The 14,324-nt window shown below is 29.7% G+C and overlaps 1 protein-coding gene across 1 annotated transcript in view; it reads right to left on the reverse strand.

The window, feature by feature from the left end:
• Nrm (neuromusculin) overlaps positions 1–14,324 on the reverse strand; it is a 246,140-nt gene that overhangs the window by 87,827 nt on the left and 143,989 nt on the right. Inside the window, exon 2 of the mRNA XM_083052589.1 lies at positions 5,426–5,615. Within this exon, the coding sequence (XP_082908715.1) occupies positions 5,426–5,615 (190 nt within the window). The remainder of the gene's footprint in view (positions 1–5,425; positions 5,616–14,324) is intronic.

Genomic DNA, 14,324 nt, shown 5'->3' on the forward strand with positions numbered 1-14,324 from the left:
TATATTACGTTTCTATAGCGCGTTTTTGATGGAATAAATGTAGGTAATGTGAATGTACGAATAATTCACGAATATAATTACTGGATATTAAGCTTCTCTATAGCGAACGACGTGCAGGAATAGATTTTATCTCAAATTAATCTATATAACAGGGTAAATAAATGTATGCGGATAAAAAGGAAAGCTTAAACGTTCTGCTCTAACGAGCAAAAGTTTTAGATAAATTTTATAATATATCTATTTTATAATTTTTTAAAAGTAATAATTAGGTGTGTGTGAAGCTGGCGTCTGGTTTCGTGGAAACTCATAAATAATTAAGAGTTCTGATGGCTTTATTTTTAATAAAGCTCTAGAGTTCTTGATAGTTTAAACAAATAGTTACAATAGCAGACAATAACAGCGTCTCACTTTGTCCTATGGCATTTTCCTTATTAGTAATTATCAGGAGAAAAAAAATGTATAGTTCTAAAAAAAGAGTTCTGCCTTCTAAAAGCAGAAAAATATTAATTAAGCTAAAATAAAGACAATATTGAATACCTATATCTGCAGATATTGAGATAAGATTGCGCTAATATATGTATATGTATTTTATTTGTTATCACAGGTTCTCGCAGTCGCGCGCAGCTTATCAACAATAATACCTGAACGAATCGTTGCTTCGTGTTTTCGATTATATTATAGTTTTCTCGTGTAGTGTACGCGAAATACGCGTGCGATTTACAAGTCGCATCGGGAGTGCCGTGTAAAGTTTTGCGCGTCGGGAGTGCCGTGTAAAGTGTCGGGCGATTGTAATTATTGTTTTCGCGAGTGCTACGAAGGACCAAGAGAGGAGGAGGAGGCCCGGGGAGGCATCGGGCGACACTGGGGCAACTGTGAGGTATGCAAAATAAAAACTGAAAGATGTCTCACTCAAAAAATTGTACATGTATTGCGAATTACCGAGAATTCTAAGTAATTCCATGTAATGCGTCATATAATTCTAAGTAACGGAATGCGTGTAATTGTTAATTTTTTTAAAAATAAAATACAATATTTAATAAATTTACTAGACAAACTACATCTCTCTAGGAAAAGAATAAAAAATACAAATCTGCGAACAAAAATTTTACTTTATATTTCACGTACGATTTACTGAAAAATTAAAAAGCAAATTATCACATAATAACTTATTGTTTAATTTAGTAAGAAAAATGTAATTAGATTGATTATAAAAAGAAATGTTAAGAAAAATAAATTTATGAGATATTGTAAATTATATAGTACCAATGTGCTAATTATGCAAAAAATTAATATTTTTTTAAAATTAATATTGCAAATATTTAGTTAAAACACCTAAATTAAAATATTATATTATAATTAAGATATAACAAAAAGTTACGCGCATTCCCAATTATAAATTTTTAAAAAATGTCTTATTTTAAACTTTGTGATTAAAAAATTCAGAAATTTTTAAAAATCAATTTAAAAAAACATTTTTAATAAAAAATTCTTTTATATAAACTTGAACACACACAAAATACAAATAAAATTAGATTTGATCTGGACAAATTAAATATCAAATATTAATGATTTCACACACACACACACATAAATGATAATATTTAATAAAATATATATTAAAGAAACGTTAAAACATTAGTTTTACTTTTTAAGACGTTTTAATCTTGTCTGGGTTATTATTGTTTTTGCTTGTAAATCAATGCGAAGTAATGTGTAATTCCAGAAAAAATGTACATGTATTGCGACAGTGAGACACTCCTCAATAAAAACAATTTTTTCTAAACTGTATATTGTTTATGAGATATTCGACCGTTTTCAGACTTTCAAAACACCCTATATACATACATACACACGTATATAGGTATACGTAATTTGAATTTTTTTTCTTTTCAGATCAATGTGCTGTGTGCTGTGTACTACGACTCCGCTATTGCACGTATCGGTGAGTGAGAAATTGTTTATTTTATAACATTTCTATAGCGGTAATGAGGGTGTATAAAACTGGCGTCTGATTTCGTAATAAATATATATTGTACGTGTTGAAAAATCTCTCTCTCTCTCTCTCTCTCTCTCTCTCTCTCAAGATTAAATATGTAAATGCAATTTATAATTAATTTTCTATACATATAATGTAATTAATGTAATATATTTATTAATATTTATTATTATATTTATTAATATTTATTATTAATATTTCATATACAGTATATATAAAATTAATATTTAACAGAAACATTGATAATACAATTACATAATGAATAGATAAAGCGAAACAGAATATTATTTATTTACTGTTTAGATAACACGTCAGTTTAATCAAGTATTTATTTCCAATTACGCAAAACGCGCTATAATTCAAATGTCGCGTTTGACAATATCAGCATTGTATTGTAACATTTCATTAAAGGCTTTGAGAGACCTAGAGGGAATATGTTGCAACAGAAATTTAGTGCTTGTCACAGAGGACTCTGTCTCTATGAAAGATCTTTGCCGCAAAATGTATCAAAGAGCCCATAATAGCAAATAGAGAAGCGAGGTTTCTGTGAAATTACTGTACTAAACTGTATTGAACTGTAGTTGAAATTAGAGGAAATTAGTTTGAATATAATAGCACAAAATAAAATATCGACAATAAAACATTTTATCTTATAGTAAACATAAATTATTAAATAAATTTTCAGTAAATTTATTTATAAATTTATTAAACAAAAGGTACATCTCTCGGAAGAGAATGAAAATACAAATCTGCGAACAAAAATTTCACTTCATATTTCACGATTTACTGAAAAATTAAAAAGCAAATTATCACATAATAACATGAAAGTTATAGTTCAAAAAATTGTATACGCTCATCAACCGCCTTGTCTTTATTATCGTATCACTGCAAATGACCTCGTTATTTTTTGGACATGTATATTGTATATACGAAGAGGGTGCATGCTGCCAAAAATCAATGAAATGCAGTGCATACCGAATGTTTTCTCGCATAATGCAGGAATTCTCTTATTCTCTTCTCCCGACGTTTTAAAACAATTGTCGCTGCTAATACTTTCGTTCCCACAAAAAAGCGTAGTTACGTGTGTACAAGTGTACAACGAACATTTTCTACCGTATATATTGTCGGAATTCTCTTATTCTCCCTCTCTCTCTCTCTCTCTCTCTCTCTCTCTCTCTCTCTCTCTCTCTCTCTTTTTCACGTGAAAACTGTTGTTGCCACTAATACTTTCATTCCCCACAAAAAAAGTGAAGTGTTTCCAAGCCAGAATATTCACGCGAGGCGGAAAAGAAAGGACAATAATGGCTGTTGAAGGGTGCTAATTGAATGAAAGCTTCCGTTTATTAACGGCTAATCTGTTATGCGCTTTTCCGTTGATGGCGTTAATCGCGTCACTTTAAATCGCGAAATTAAGTTACTTGCACGAAAAACCGCACTGATTACGATTGGGCAAAATTTTCCCATTTTTTTTTTCAACTATAATTTTTTACAATTTGATTATACATATACAATATACATCGGTAGCTATGTATATACATATGTATTTGCTTAGGTTAGAAAATAAAATCTATCAATAAATAAGTTTTAATGTTCCGCAAATTAAATTTTTATTTAATTCGATTGAGAGAGAGAGATAGAATGATATATTTATACTTTATAAAATTCTTGAATTTTTTTATTAACCAGTCTCTGAGAAAGTAAAGATGGATGAGACTATGAAAAATCTAATATTCGATCATTATATAATTATTATATTCAATAAAGCTTATTATTCCATTAGCTATTAATTATTCCGAAGATAACGATCTGTTAATTATTAATGGAAATTGGTATAGAAAAATACCGTTTTATCAATTATAGAACGAAATCGCTAAGGAATTAGACTCGAATTTGTATTCCATAGTCATTATCATTTTTGCAAGTATAAATCAATATGTTTTTTATTATTATTTTTATTTAACATTATTATTATTTTTATTTTTATTGTTATTTTACAGACTTTCACAGTGTTAAATAATTAATTAAATTATTTTCATTGCCAATAATTCAATAACACAATTTCTATTAATGCTAGTAGCTTTTTCTAAGCATTTTTAACATTATATAACAACTAGATTTATAATAATAGAATAGAATTATAGTATAGTATAGAATACAGTATAGAATATAGAGTACAGAATATAATATAGTATAGAATTATAGTATAAAACTCTGTCTCTTTATTAATATTAAATTATGTATTTAATTATATTTTCACACACACATTAACATAAATTAATTTATTAATTCTTTGTTTATTGACGTATCCGCATTTACACGTATTTTAAAAGCACGTACACAATGTATCGATAAATACGACGTGACAATGATTTCGTGTGCAAAAGTAAATAATAACAATTGTCGGGATAATGGCTAATCGGACATTATTGAGACAATTAGTGTTTGCAATAGTTACCAAAATCGCGAAAGTTCTTCACGCTCGAAATATCCAAGTTAGGTAACATATTTGTTTAACAGGCAGCACACATTAAAGCTGCAAGGCTCACAGTCGACTTTCCCAAATATAGACCGTGTAAACCACAAAACGCAATTACAGAGTGATGAATCTGGGCATAATCGTGGTAGTTACAATTCTGCGGAAACGCTAAAGGTACCAAAACCGCGCGATAAACAATTAAAAAAAAAAAAATAACGCGTCGCTAAACCGCGTAAATAGTACTTCTATCCTTTCCGCCCTTTGGAGGAAGGGATAGAAATTTCGGGAATGTGTTAACGAGGGGACAATAATACCCTGAGAAATGCAGACTTTTAAAATTACATTCAGTAAGTGCGCATTATGATAAAAATTATGTACGAATTTTTAAACTTATGAAACGAGATCTGATAAATAATACATACTGAAAATAAATTATTTCTTTTATTTAATTTATTAAATTTTTATTAAATTATTTTTTAACTTCATTTAATTTCATTTAATTATTCTTTTATAATTACATTTTTTATTTAAATCAATAAAACAACATGCTCCGAAATATATATCAATAAAAATAATAAAAAGGGCTAATAAAAGTCAAACGCGAGATAAGAGCACGATTAAAAACTTCTAAATCATTTTAGACACTATTTATTAGTTAAAACTAATTTCGATGTCACTTCAGGCTACCTTCAGTAACTGTATAAAAATAGAAAAAATTGTTTTTGCATTTTTTTTAATCACTTTCAGCTACAATGATAATAATTTATATTGCAAGGTAATTTTAAGATTAAGTCATACCGCAGCGCGCGACAGACGAAGCATATCGAGAAATGTATCATCCCGCTTTCTTTAAAATATGCAAGAGAGAGTCGCTCAATTAAGTCAAGTTCGCGAGCGGGAAGCATTGCTTTTGCCATTATGCATTCACAGTCGATGTGTAATACTTTAATTACCTGGCTGCGATGTCGTTACTGCCGCGTATAATTCCGGCGTCCTCGCTGAAAATGAAAATCCTCGTGGGTCCGCGGTACCACTTGATGCTGTGCAGACCCTCGCATTGCGGTGATTTCAGGACGCAGGGCAACAGAGCTTCCGTATCGAGTTCGGCGTACTTTTCGCTTTTCAGCCACGGCTCGCCGCTACCTGGAAATAACAGACACGCGGAGATTTTAATGGCAATTTAGGATCTCTCTCTCTCTCTCTCGCGTAATCGGGCTCGCGGAATAGAGGCTCCAAATATCGATAACGTGCTCGAAAATGTAATCAAGAAATAAATTGCTTTATCGCGCGATTCCGAAGATACACGCGATCGAATTAAAGAGCTTTCGCAATCTTATTTATATTTCGCGTACTATAAATATTAAAATTCTATGAATAGAATTCTATTATTAATTCTTTTATTATTACTATTACTATTAATTCTTTTATTATTATTATTAATATTAATTTTTTATTATATATATTATATAATTTTTAATATTATTTCTTTTATTTATTGCATCTTCTCTTTTTATTAACATTAATAATCTTTTTATTATTAATATTAATTCTTTTATTCTTTTATTCTTTTATTATTCATCTTCTCCGTCTCTTTCTCGTTAACCAAAATTTAGCCTATTCGGAATTGTTAAATTACTGTTAAAAGTCTTGTCAAAAGGGAGATAATTAATATATCAATTGCATCGAAAAAAATTATATTCTCGAAGTAAGGGGACAGTTTCATGTTTCTAGGGCAGCCTCTAAAATTAAGAATATACTCTTTGTTAATAACAAACGTCATATGTTTTTTTTATAAGGACCGTTCAATTGACGTTATATGGTCATATTGTTGCAGCAATGTATATGATTATACAAAATGTCCGATAATAATCGTCCCATTGTGTGCAGGTAAAACGAGTTAAACCGAGTAGGAAAGTCCTTTATCGTTTTGCGATTTTCGCAATAATTAATGAGAAATTAATTAAAAAGATCGGCCAAACCGCGCGAATATAAGCGCGAGATGAAAAGAGACATCCCCTGTTATACGGATGCTGGGCGCAATACATAATTAAACTTGATTATTAATCCCAAACACTTTGTCGCACGTTTAGTAACATCGGGCTTTTCGTCGCGCGCTTATCCTCGCGCGGATTGGCCGATCTTTTTTAATTAATTTCTCATTAATTATTGCAAAGATCGCAAAATGGTAGAGAACTTTCCTACTCGGTTTAACCTGCTTTACCTGCACACGATGGATAGGATGATTATTATTGGAAATTGCAATTTGCAATGCAGTCACAACATTTTAGTTTATTAGAAGAATGGATAAAGTTAATAAGTGGTTCGCAAAAGAAGACGTGAGCGACTTAAGAAAAGTGTTCACGAGTAAAATCACTGAAAACATTGTATTTTTATCTCAAGTATATGCCACTTATCTTTATAATATCTTCCACTAAAATATATAGGCGCCAAAAGGATCCTCTTAATTTAAGAGGAAAATTCTCTAAAAAAATATTCTTATTAGATATTCTTAATATGCGAGAATATATATTTGGATGGAATATATATTAGGATGTTTTTTTTTATCAGTGTATTATTGAAATTATTAATCGTGATAACAAAAAACATTCTTACAAATGGACATTTGTTATTTATTACATGTATATTTAAATGTTACAGATATAATTTAATATTTTCTATATATTTGACACGCAGTTAAATACATATTTTTGCTTATTATATTATTATTTTTAATATTAATTGGTAAATTTATAAATTTATTATAAATTTAAATAATTTAAATAATTTTATTGTATTAATTTTTTTATTTTAAATTTATTATTAATTTATTATATTTATTTATTGCGGCGCGCTGAAGTTGCAAAAGAGAAGTTGCAAAGAATATATTCTCAATTTAAGAGGATATTCCAGCAAAGATAAAGATGGAAATATCCTTATTTATTAAGAATATCTATTAAGGCTCCTGGCTCCTTTCCGACCACGTCGAAATCGTGACGTCAGAGGCGAGAAAACACACGCTAAAATTTCTTAGATGCCATTTCAAAATAAAAAAATATTTCGATGAAACAGCACTTCAGATGGCTTTAGCACACTCTTAAAAACCCCCGAAAACTATCCTTTTCCCTTTATAATCAATCAACAGCTATAAAATGTAATATTATGAAGCCCAGTCCGTCTGGTCTTTGCACATGCGCAGTTATTCCGCATGTCAAAGTCTGATATCTCGATCATTTTACAGATGTTGATTGATTATAAAGGGAAAAGGATAGTTTTCGGGGGTTTTTAAGAGTGTGCTAAAGCCATCTGAAGTGCTGTTTAATCGAAATATCTTTTCATTAAAAAATGGCATCTAAGAATTTTCAGCGTGTGCTTTCTCGCCTCTGACGTCACAATCCAATATGGCCGCGGTGAACACCCAGGAGCCTTAAGAAGATTTATTAAGTATGCATTTCAAGAAAAGTATGCATTTCAATTTTTTCGGTGAACGTATAACTCTAAACATAATCTAATCGTTTACGATTCTGATTTTTTGCCTCATACTCTGTATTTTAATATGTCTATGTTTTTTATGGTTTTCTCTCTCTCTTTGGCTGTAAAATAATGTATTTTTTTGTTAATGTAAAAATAAATCTCATTTCTTGTCTACATTTTTATAAATTTAGGAATATCTGATACTAATCTTTAGGGGATTCCCCTCTTAAAGTAAAAGGATTCTTTTGGCGCTTATTTTGAATAGGATATTTAAAAAATAAGTGTGGATATTCTTCGAATGAGAATACAATTTTTTCAGTGTAACAATTAATATTCCCTAAAAGGAAAGAGATCTGGTTTCAGCGAACACACGAGATATATACGCTATATAAATCGCTTAAAGTAAGAATCGGATAGCTGAAGCTGTATAAATATTACGTCTAAGTGGGGAATATAATGGAGAAAACGTCGGAGGGGAATCGCATTACGGTTTCTTTCCATTTCTTCTGGCATGTGTGAGAAGTTTGTTTAGCCACTCTCGACTCGGATATTATAGGATGACTCTTCATTCGTTTACCCCGCTTCGAAATGTTTCTTGGAAAAGGAAAATCCATCTCCGCACTTTGTACAAAAGTTACAGAGAATGGATTGTCCTCTTTTTTTCTCTCTTATTCGAAATACATTCTCGTTACTCGTTACTCGCGACTTTTGCGAAAGCGGTTGTGCCGTTAACGTTGTCGACATACCGGATTGAATCGTAAAAACGTTGCGAGGGAGACAGAGTCGCGTTTTACATTAGCGATATTACGCTGCGTAGAGAGTCTCGTGCTCTCAGACTAACACCATTGTAATATGAGAAAAGAATCATGACGACATGAAAGAAAAATAACCTTCATTTTTTGCCATTTAGTCTTCAAAAGACGAATTATTGATCTAATATATAATATTATATACGTATTTTAATTATAATAGTTCTTATTATTTGTTATATATAATTTTTTTCTCTCTTTCGTTTCTGTAAAAACTAATTGCATAGATAATACGGAGAGAATATAATTTGAAAGAAGAATAAATATTATATATCTGACAATGAGAGAAAAAGAGAAAAAAAATGTGAAGATAAATATATTCTTTCTTCTTTCTTAGACATCTCGAAACGAAAATAATTCAGCAAACTTCTTGCTGGAAGCCTAATTTTTCTTTCTAACAGACTTAAATTCTTTTCTGTTTACCGATCTATCGTTGTCCAACTTATTTCAACCTTTCGATATTCTAAAATTCTTAGCAGTCATTTTTTATGCTTTTATTTATTTATTTATTTAATTTTATTTTTCTTTTTAAACTGTGCTTGTTCAAAAAGCGCGAGAACGAACCAAAATAAAAAGAAACTCAAAAATAAAAAATACACGTTATCTTACGATGGATAGAGAAGGGAAGATACGGGATAACGCATTCATAATAACTTTTCACATATCAGCTGCTCGCGAGATCGAGAGAACGTATTCAAATGCGGAAGGATTACGATTTATGGGCTTTGCACGAATATCTAGAAACAGTGATTTATCGGCCGTACACGGATGTGTCCGTCACTGTCGATTGAATTTCTGCGGCCTTAGTATATTATATATATTAGTTTAAGTGATTTCGGCTTTATGTGGGTATTCACAGCTGCCGGGGATTCATTGAAAAATTTGAGCCGGAAATTTGCACCAGATTAATCGCGCGTATATCTGCGCGTCATTTATATTCCATCTTTATCTTGTTCCGGGATTCCAGCGAAACTTTTTGCATTAACGTATACGCGAGGGGGCTGCGCGCAAATTTATGAATATTACATAGAATGATTGACTGAACTTCTCTTCGCAATGTTACGTGATATTGGATTAGAAAAGAAAAGTGAAAAAAATATAGTTCACGATAAGATTCGGGAATTTAATTTATAATTTTATATATCGAATATATTTTAATTTAAAGTTAATTTTGGTAACAATTTAAAAATTCCATGAAATAATGATTAAAATTTAATTATTTCACGAAATAAATATAGTTTATGAGAGAGGACACATTCGCGCATGTTATTGATAATAAATATTTTACCTTGATTTTTATCACTTTTTTTGATACTTTTTATATCTTTTTATATAACTTTTATATAACTTTTATATAATAGTTAGATGCAATTAATTTCTCATTTGTTCAAAATTGAAAGCTGCAATTAAATATTAAAAGAGTCAATTTGTCAGAAATATTCTATATACTCTATATATTTCAATATATGTATATATATGTGTAATCTTGAAATGTATTATATAAGTATATTTATATTAAATATAATATACATAAATATCTTTTTAATTTTTTCTGTATTACACGACGTATAAAATTATAAATGAAACTCGTGTGAAAACAAAACATGAATTTAGATTATATTTGATCATCTAAAGTTAAGTTTTAGTAGATTTAAAAATTCCATGAAATAATTATTGAAATTTAATAATTTTACGAAATAAATATATGTAATTTATGAGAGAGAACACATTTGCGCACGTTGTTGATAATATTGTAAATATTTTATCTTAATTTTTATCACTTTTTTGGATATTTTATAATTTGATCGTTGATTGCAAATAGTTAGATACAAATAATTTCTCATTTGCTTAAAATTGAATGCTGCAATGAAATATTGAAAGAATCAATTTATCAGAAATATTTTACTTGTCATCTATTTTAATATGATATGTAATCCTGAAATGTATTTTATTTATGTATTATATTTTTACTTTTTGTCTGTATTACATAACGTATAAAATTATAACTCTATCCCGAATTTTAACGCAGATAATATTCGATCATCTAAAGTTAATTTTAGTAAAAATTAAAAAATTTTAATAAATTTTTAAAATTTAATAATTTTATGAAATAAATATAATTTATGAAAAGGTATTCGCGCACGTTGTTGATAATAAATATTTTATCTTTATCTTTATCACTTTTTTGGATATTTTATAATTTGATCGTTGATTACAAATAATTTATTTAAAATTGAATGCTTCAATTAAATATTGGAAGATTCAATTTGTCCAATATTTCTAAATCTTCGCCAAAATACGACAATATTTATACGTTGAACACAAGTATTTTGATCTCGAGAATGCAGTTGGTTGAAACATCAGCGATGAAAACGTAGTTTATCGTTGGATTTAACGTCGCTAATTAGTAGCGCTTGCAGTTAAATTTTGCTACGTATGCATTAAGTTTTTACGCGCACAGAAACGGGCTGTAACAATCATAATTATTACACTTGATAGTTTCCCGTCGGTTTCCGAAACTTCTTGCACGAAGGAAACCACGCAAGTACGACAGTGCGAAATACTACACGTGCACTTTGTCGTCTTCCGTCGTCGTCTTCGTCTTTGTTAAGTAACGACTGGATAACTAAATAGTTGCTAACGTAACGCGCTCCTTCATACATTGACAGGATGTTTATGAAGTAAAATATATAAAACTTGTATATATATACATATGGGGCATTCCACGCCAAATCAACGACTTTTTTCCCCGACCATTTTTTATTTGCTTCATTTTTCTTTGTTTTTGTATCCATTGAAAGTAGCTTCCATGAATTTTTTTAGATTTTTATCTTTTTCGATTTCCGAGTTACACATTTAAAAAAGATTGATTCTAACAATTTTCGAAAATTTCAAATATTTATAACTTGAAGAAAAATAAAAATATTGTCATTGATAAGGTAGTCATTTTTTTTGTCTTTGAATGTATTTTTCGAAAAAAATTATGAAAAAATAAAAAAAAAGTTTTATGTTTTAATCAATTTTAACCAAAATTATATTTTTTCCTCAATGAGACCCCTTCGATTTTTTTCAAGAAAATGTATATTATTTTAGACTTAAAAACAAAATTTTTGAGCTACTGGCGAAGAGGGGATTCAAATATTTTCGATTTTTTAAGACTATTTTTCGACATTTTTTTCAATTTTTTTTTAAATTGCACTTTTTGGTGTTTTACATCACTCTGATTTAAAAAATAAGTATTTACAAATTAATAGCCATTCATTTCGAAGTATTAAAGGGTCAAGAAAAACGAAAATTTCAATATATTAAAAAAATTAAAAATATTGGAATTTTCTTTTTTTCTGACCCTTAAAACCCTTAAAACTTTAAAATAAGTGCCTGTTAATTTTGTAAAGACTTATTTTTTAAATCAGAGTTGTGTAAAACATCAAAAAGTGCGATTTTTGAAAAAAAAATTGAAAAAGAATCGAAAAGTAGTCTTAAAAAGTCGAAAATATTTGAATCCCTTCTTCGCCAGTAGCTCAAAAATTTTGTTTTTAAGCCTAGAATGATATACATTTTTTTGAAAAAAATCGAAGGGGTCTCATTAAGAAAAAAAAAATAATTTCGGTTAAAATTGATTAAAACACTATTAAATATTTTTTTTAATTTTTTCAATATTTTTTTTCGAAAAATACATTCAAAGACAAAAAAATGACCACCTTATCAATAACAATATTTTAATTTTTCTTTAAGTTATAAATATTTGAAATTTTCGAAAATTGTTAAAATCAATTTTTTCAAAAATGTGTAACTCGGAAATCGATAAAGATAAAAATCTAAAAAAATTCATGGAAGCTAGTTTCAATGGATACACAAACATAAAAAAAAATTAAGCCAATCAAAAATAGTTGGGAAAAAAAGTCGTTGATTTGGCGTGGAATGCCCCATATATTTTTTTATTGCGTTGTAGTTTTGTTATATAAAGCTTGGAAAAAATATAGAAAATAGCAAAAATTACATCGAATGATTATATTGATATGTCACAAATTAGACAAACGAGGGATGTAGATTTCTTTTCAGAATTAATTTTCCCATATTCTTGCAAAGAGATGTAAAAACGCGAAGGCCGGAGGCTTTATTTTTCCAAGAGTTTATATATTTTTTACTTTATTTTACGTATTATTCCACGATGGAAAATGTCATGTTTTTTCTAAGAGTCATGTTATGTTTTTTCTACCATTTGTCAAATTGAATTCCGTTAGATCTTTTTTTATTCTCAACACCATGCATATATATATATATATATATATATTTTTTTTAATTTTATTTATTTATTTATACACGTACATATAGGGTGATCCAAAGTTATATGGGCCGTTTTCTATTCCGCGTAAATATTGTAGGGGACAAACGACGACTACGAATCAGTTTGTATGTAATTACATCGATTATCGTGGCATCTTAACGCTTCAGCAGCCGCGTTTAATGCCGTTAATGCTATGTTTCATGATTGAACGATTGGTCACCGACCATTGAAATCCATCCGGTTGGAATTGTGTCCCATTTTGACGTTGTTCGACCGTCGCGCACGCGATTACGGAAAATTATACAATACGTCCAAGCCGAGTTTCCATAGTTCGCGACTGCCTCGATTTTCTATTAAAAAAATAAAAATTGACACAAGTATGGATACTCGCGTCGAGAGACTTCGCGACTTTGCTCGACGTATGGTTACTCGAAGACGGCGAGTTTACAATCCAAAAGTCCGTGAAATTGGTAGCGTTTCGAGATGTCGGCGTGGCTCCGGAGACATTAAAATGTAAAGTGAGCGCTCTATGCTGCGAAATGAGCGCCGTTGCAGAAGAGCACGTGCAGATAACGACGTTCTATCGCGGAGGCAGAAAAAAAGTTATCGACCCCGGGATGCTCCGACGCGTGCTTAACCCATTTCGAAATTATACAAATTGCAGCTTGCATTAGCATAGAGGTGAACGAAGAGGTGAACGGGAGTAGGCCCGAACGGGAATTAAGTAAGCGAAGATTTAGCGTCGCGATGAACAAATGACGCGCGTATAAATATATATTGGGCAGATTATATTTATGGCGCGTGTTACACGCAAGCGTCATCGTTGCGTCTAAATAAGACAAACTGAAACGATCTGGAGAATATAGGTGTAGCCGCGATCTACAAAAATAATAATTCCGCGAATCTTAATTTAAAAAAAAAATTTGAGAATGTCTCAATTAAAATAATGTTGTGTCAAAATGTTGCGGCTAAATAAGACACTTGAAATGTCTGATTGGCGAATATATATTCGATCTACAAAAATAATAATTCCGCGAATCTTGATTAAAAAAAATTAGAAAATGTCTCGATCAAAATGATATGTCAAAATAATATATGTTGCGTCTAAATAGGCACTTGAAACGTCGTTCTGATTGATAAATATATATTTGATCTACAAAAATAATAAATCCGCGAATCTTGACTCCAACATAAATCAAATAATTAGAAAATGTCTCGATCAAAATGTTATGTCAAAATAATACATGTTGCGTCTATAAATAAGATACTTGAAACGTCACTTTG

The sequence above is a fragment of the Prenolepis imparis genome, unplaced genomic scaffold (genome assembly GCF_030444845.1).
Source record: "Prenolepis imparis isolate NDT839.2.m4 unplaced genomic scaffold, iyPreImpa1.0 SCAF_13, whole genome shotgun sequence".
Classification (NCBI taxonomy): domain Eukaryota; kingdom Metazoa; phylum Arthropoda; class Insecta; order Hymenoptera; family Formicidae; genus Prenolepis; species Prenolepis imparis.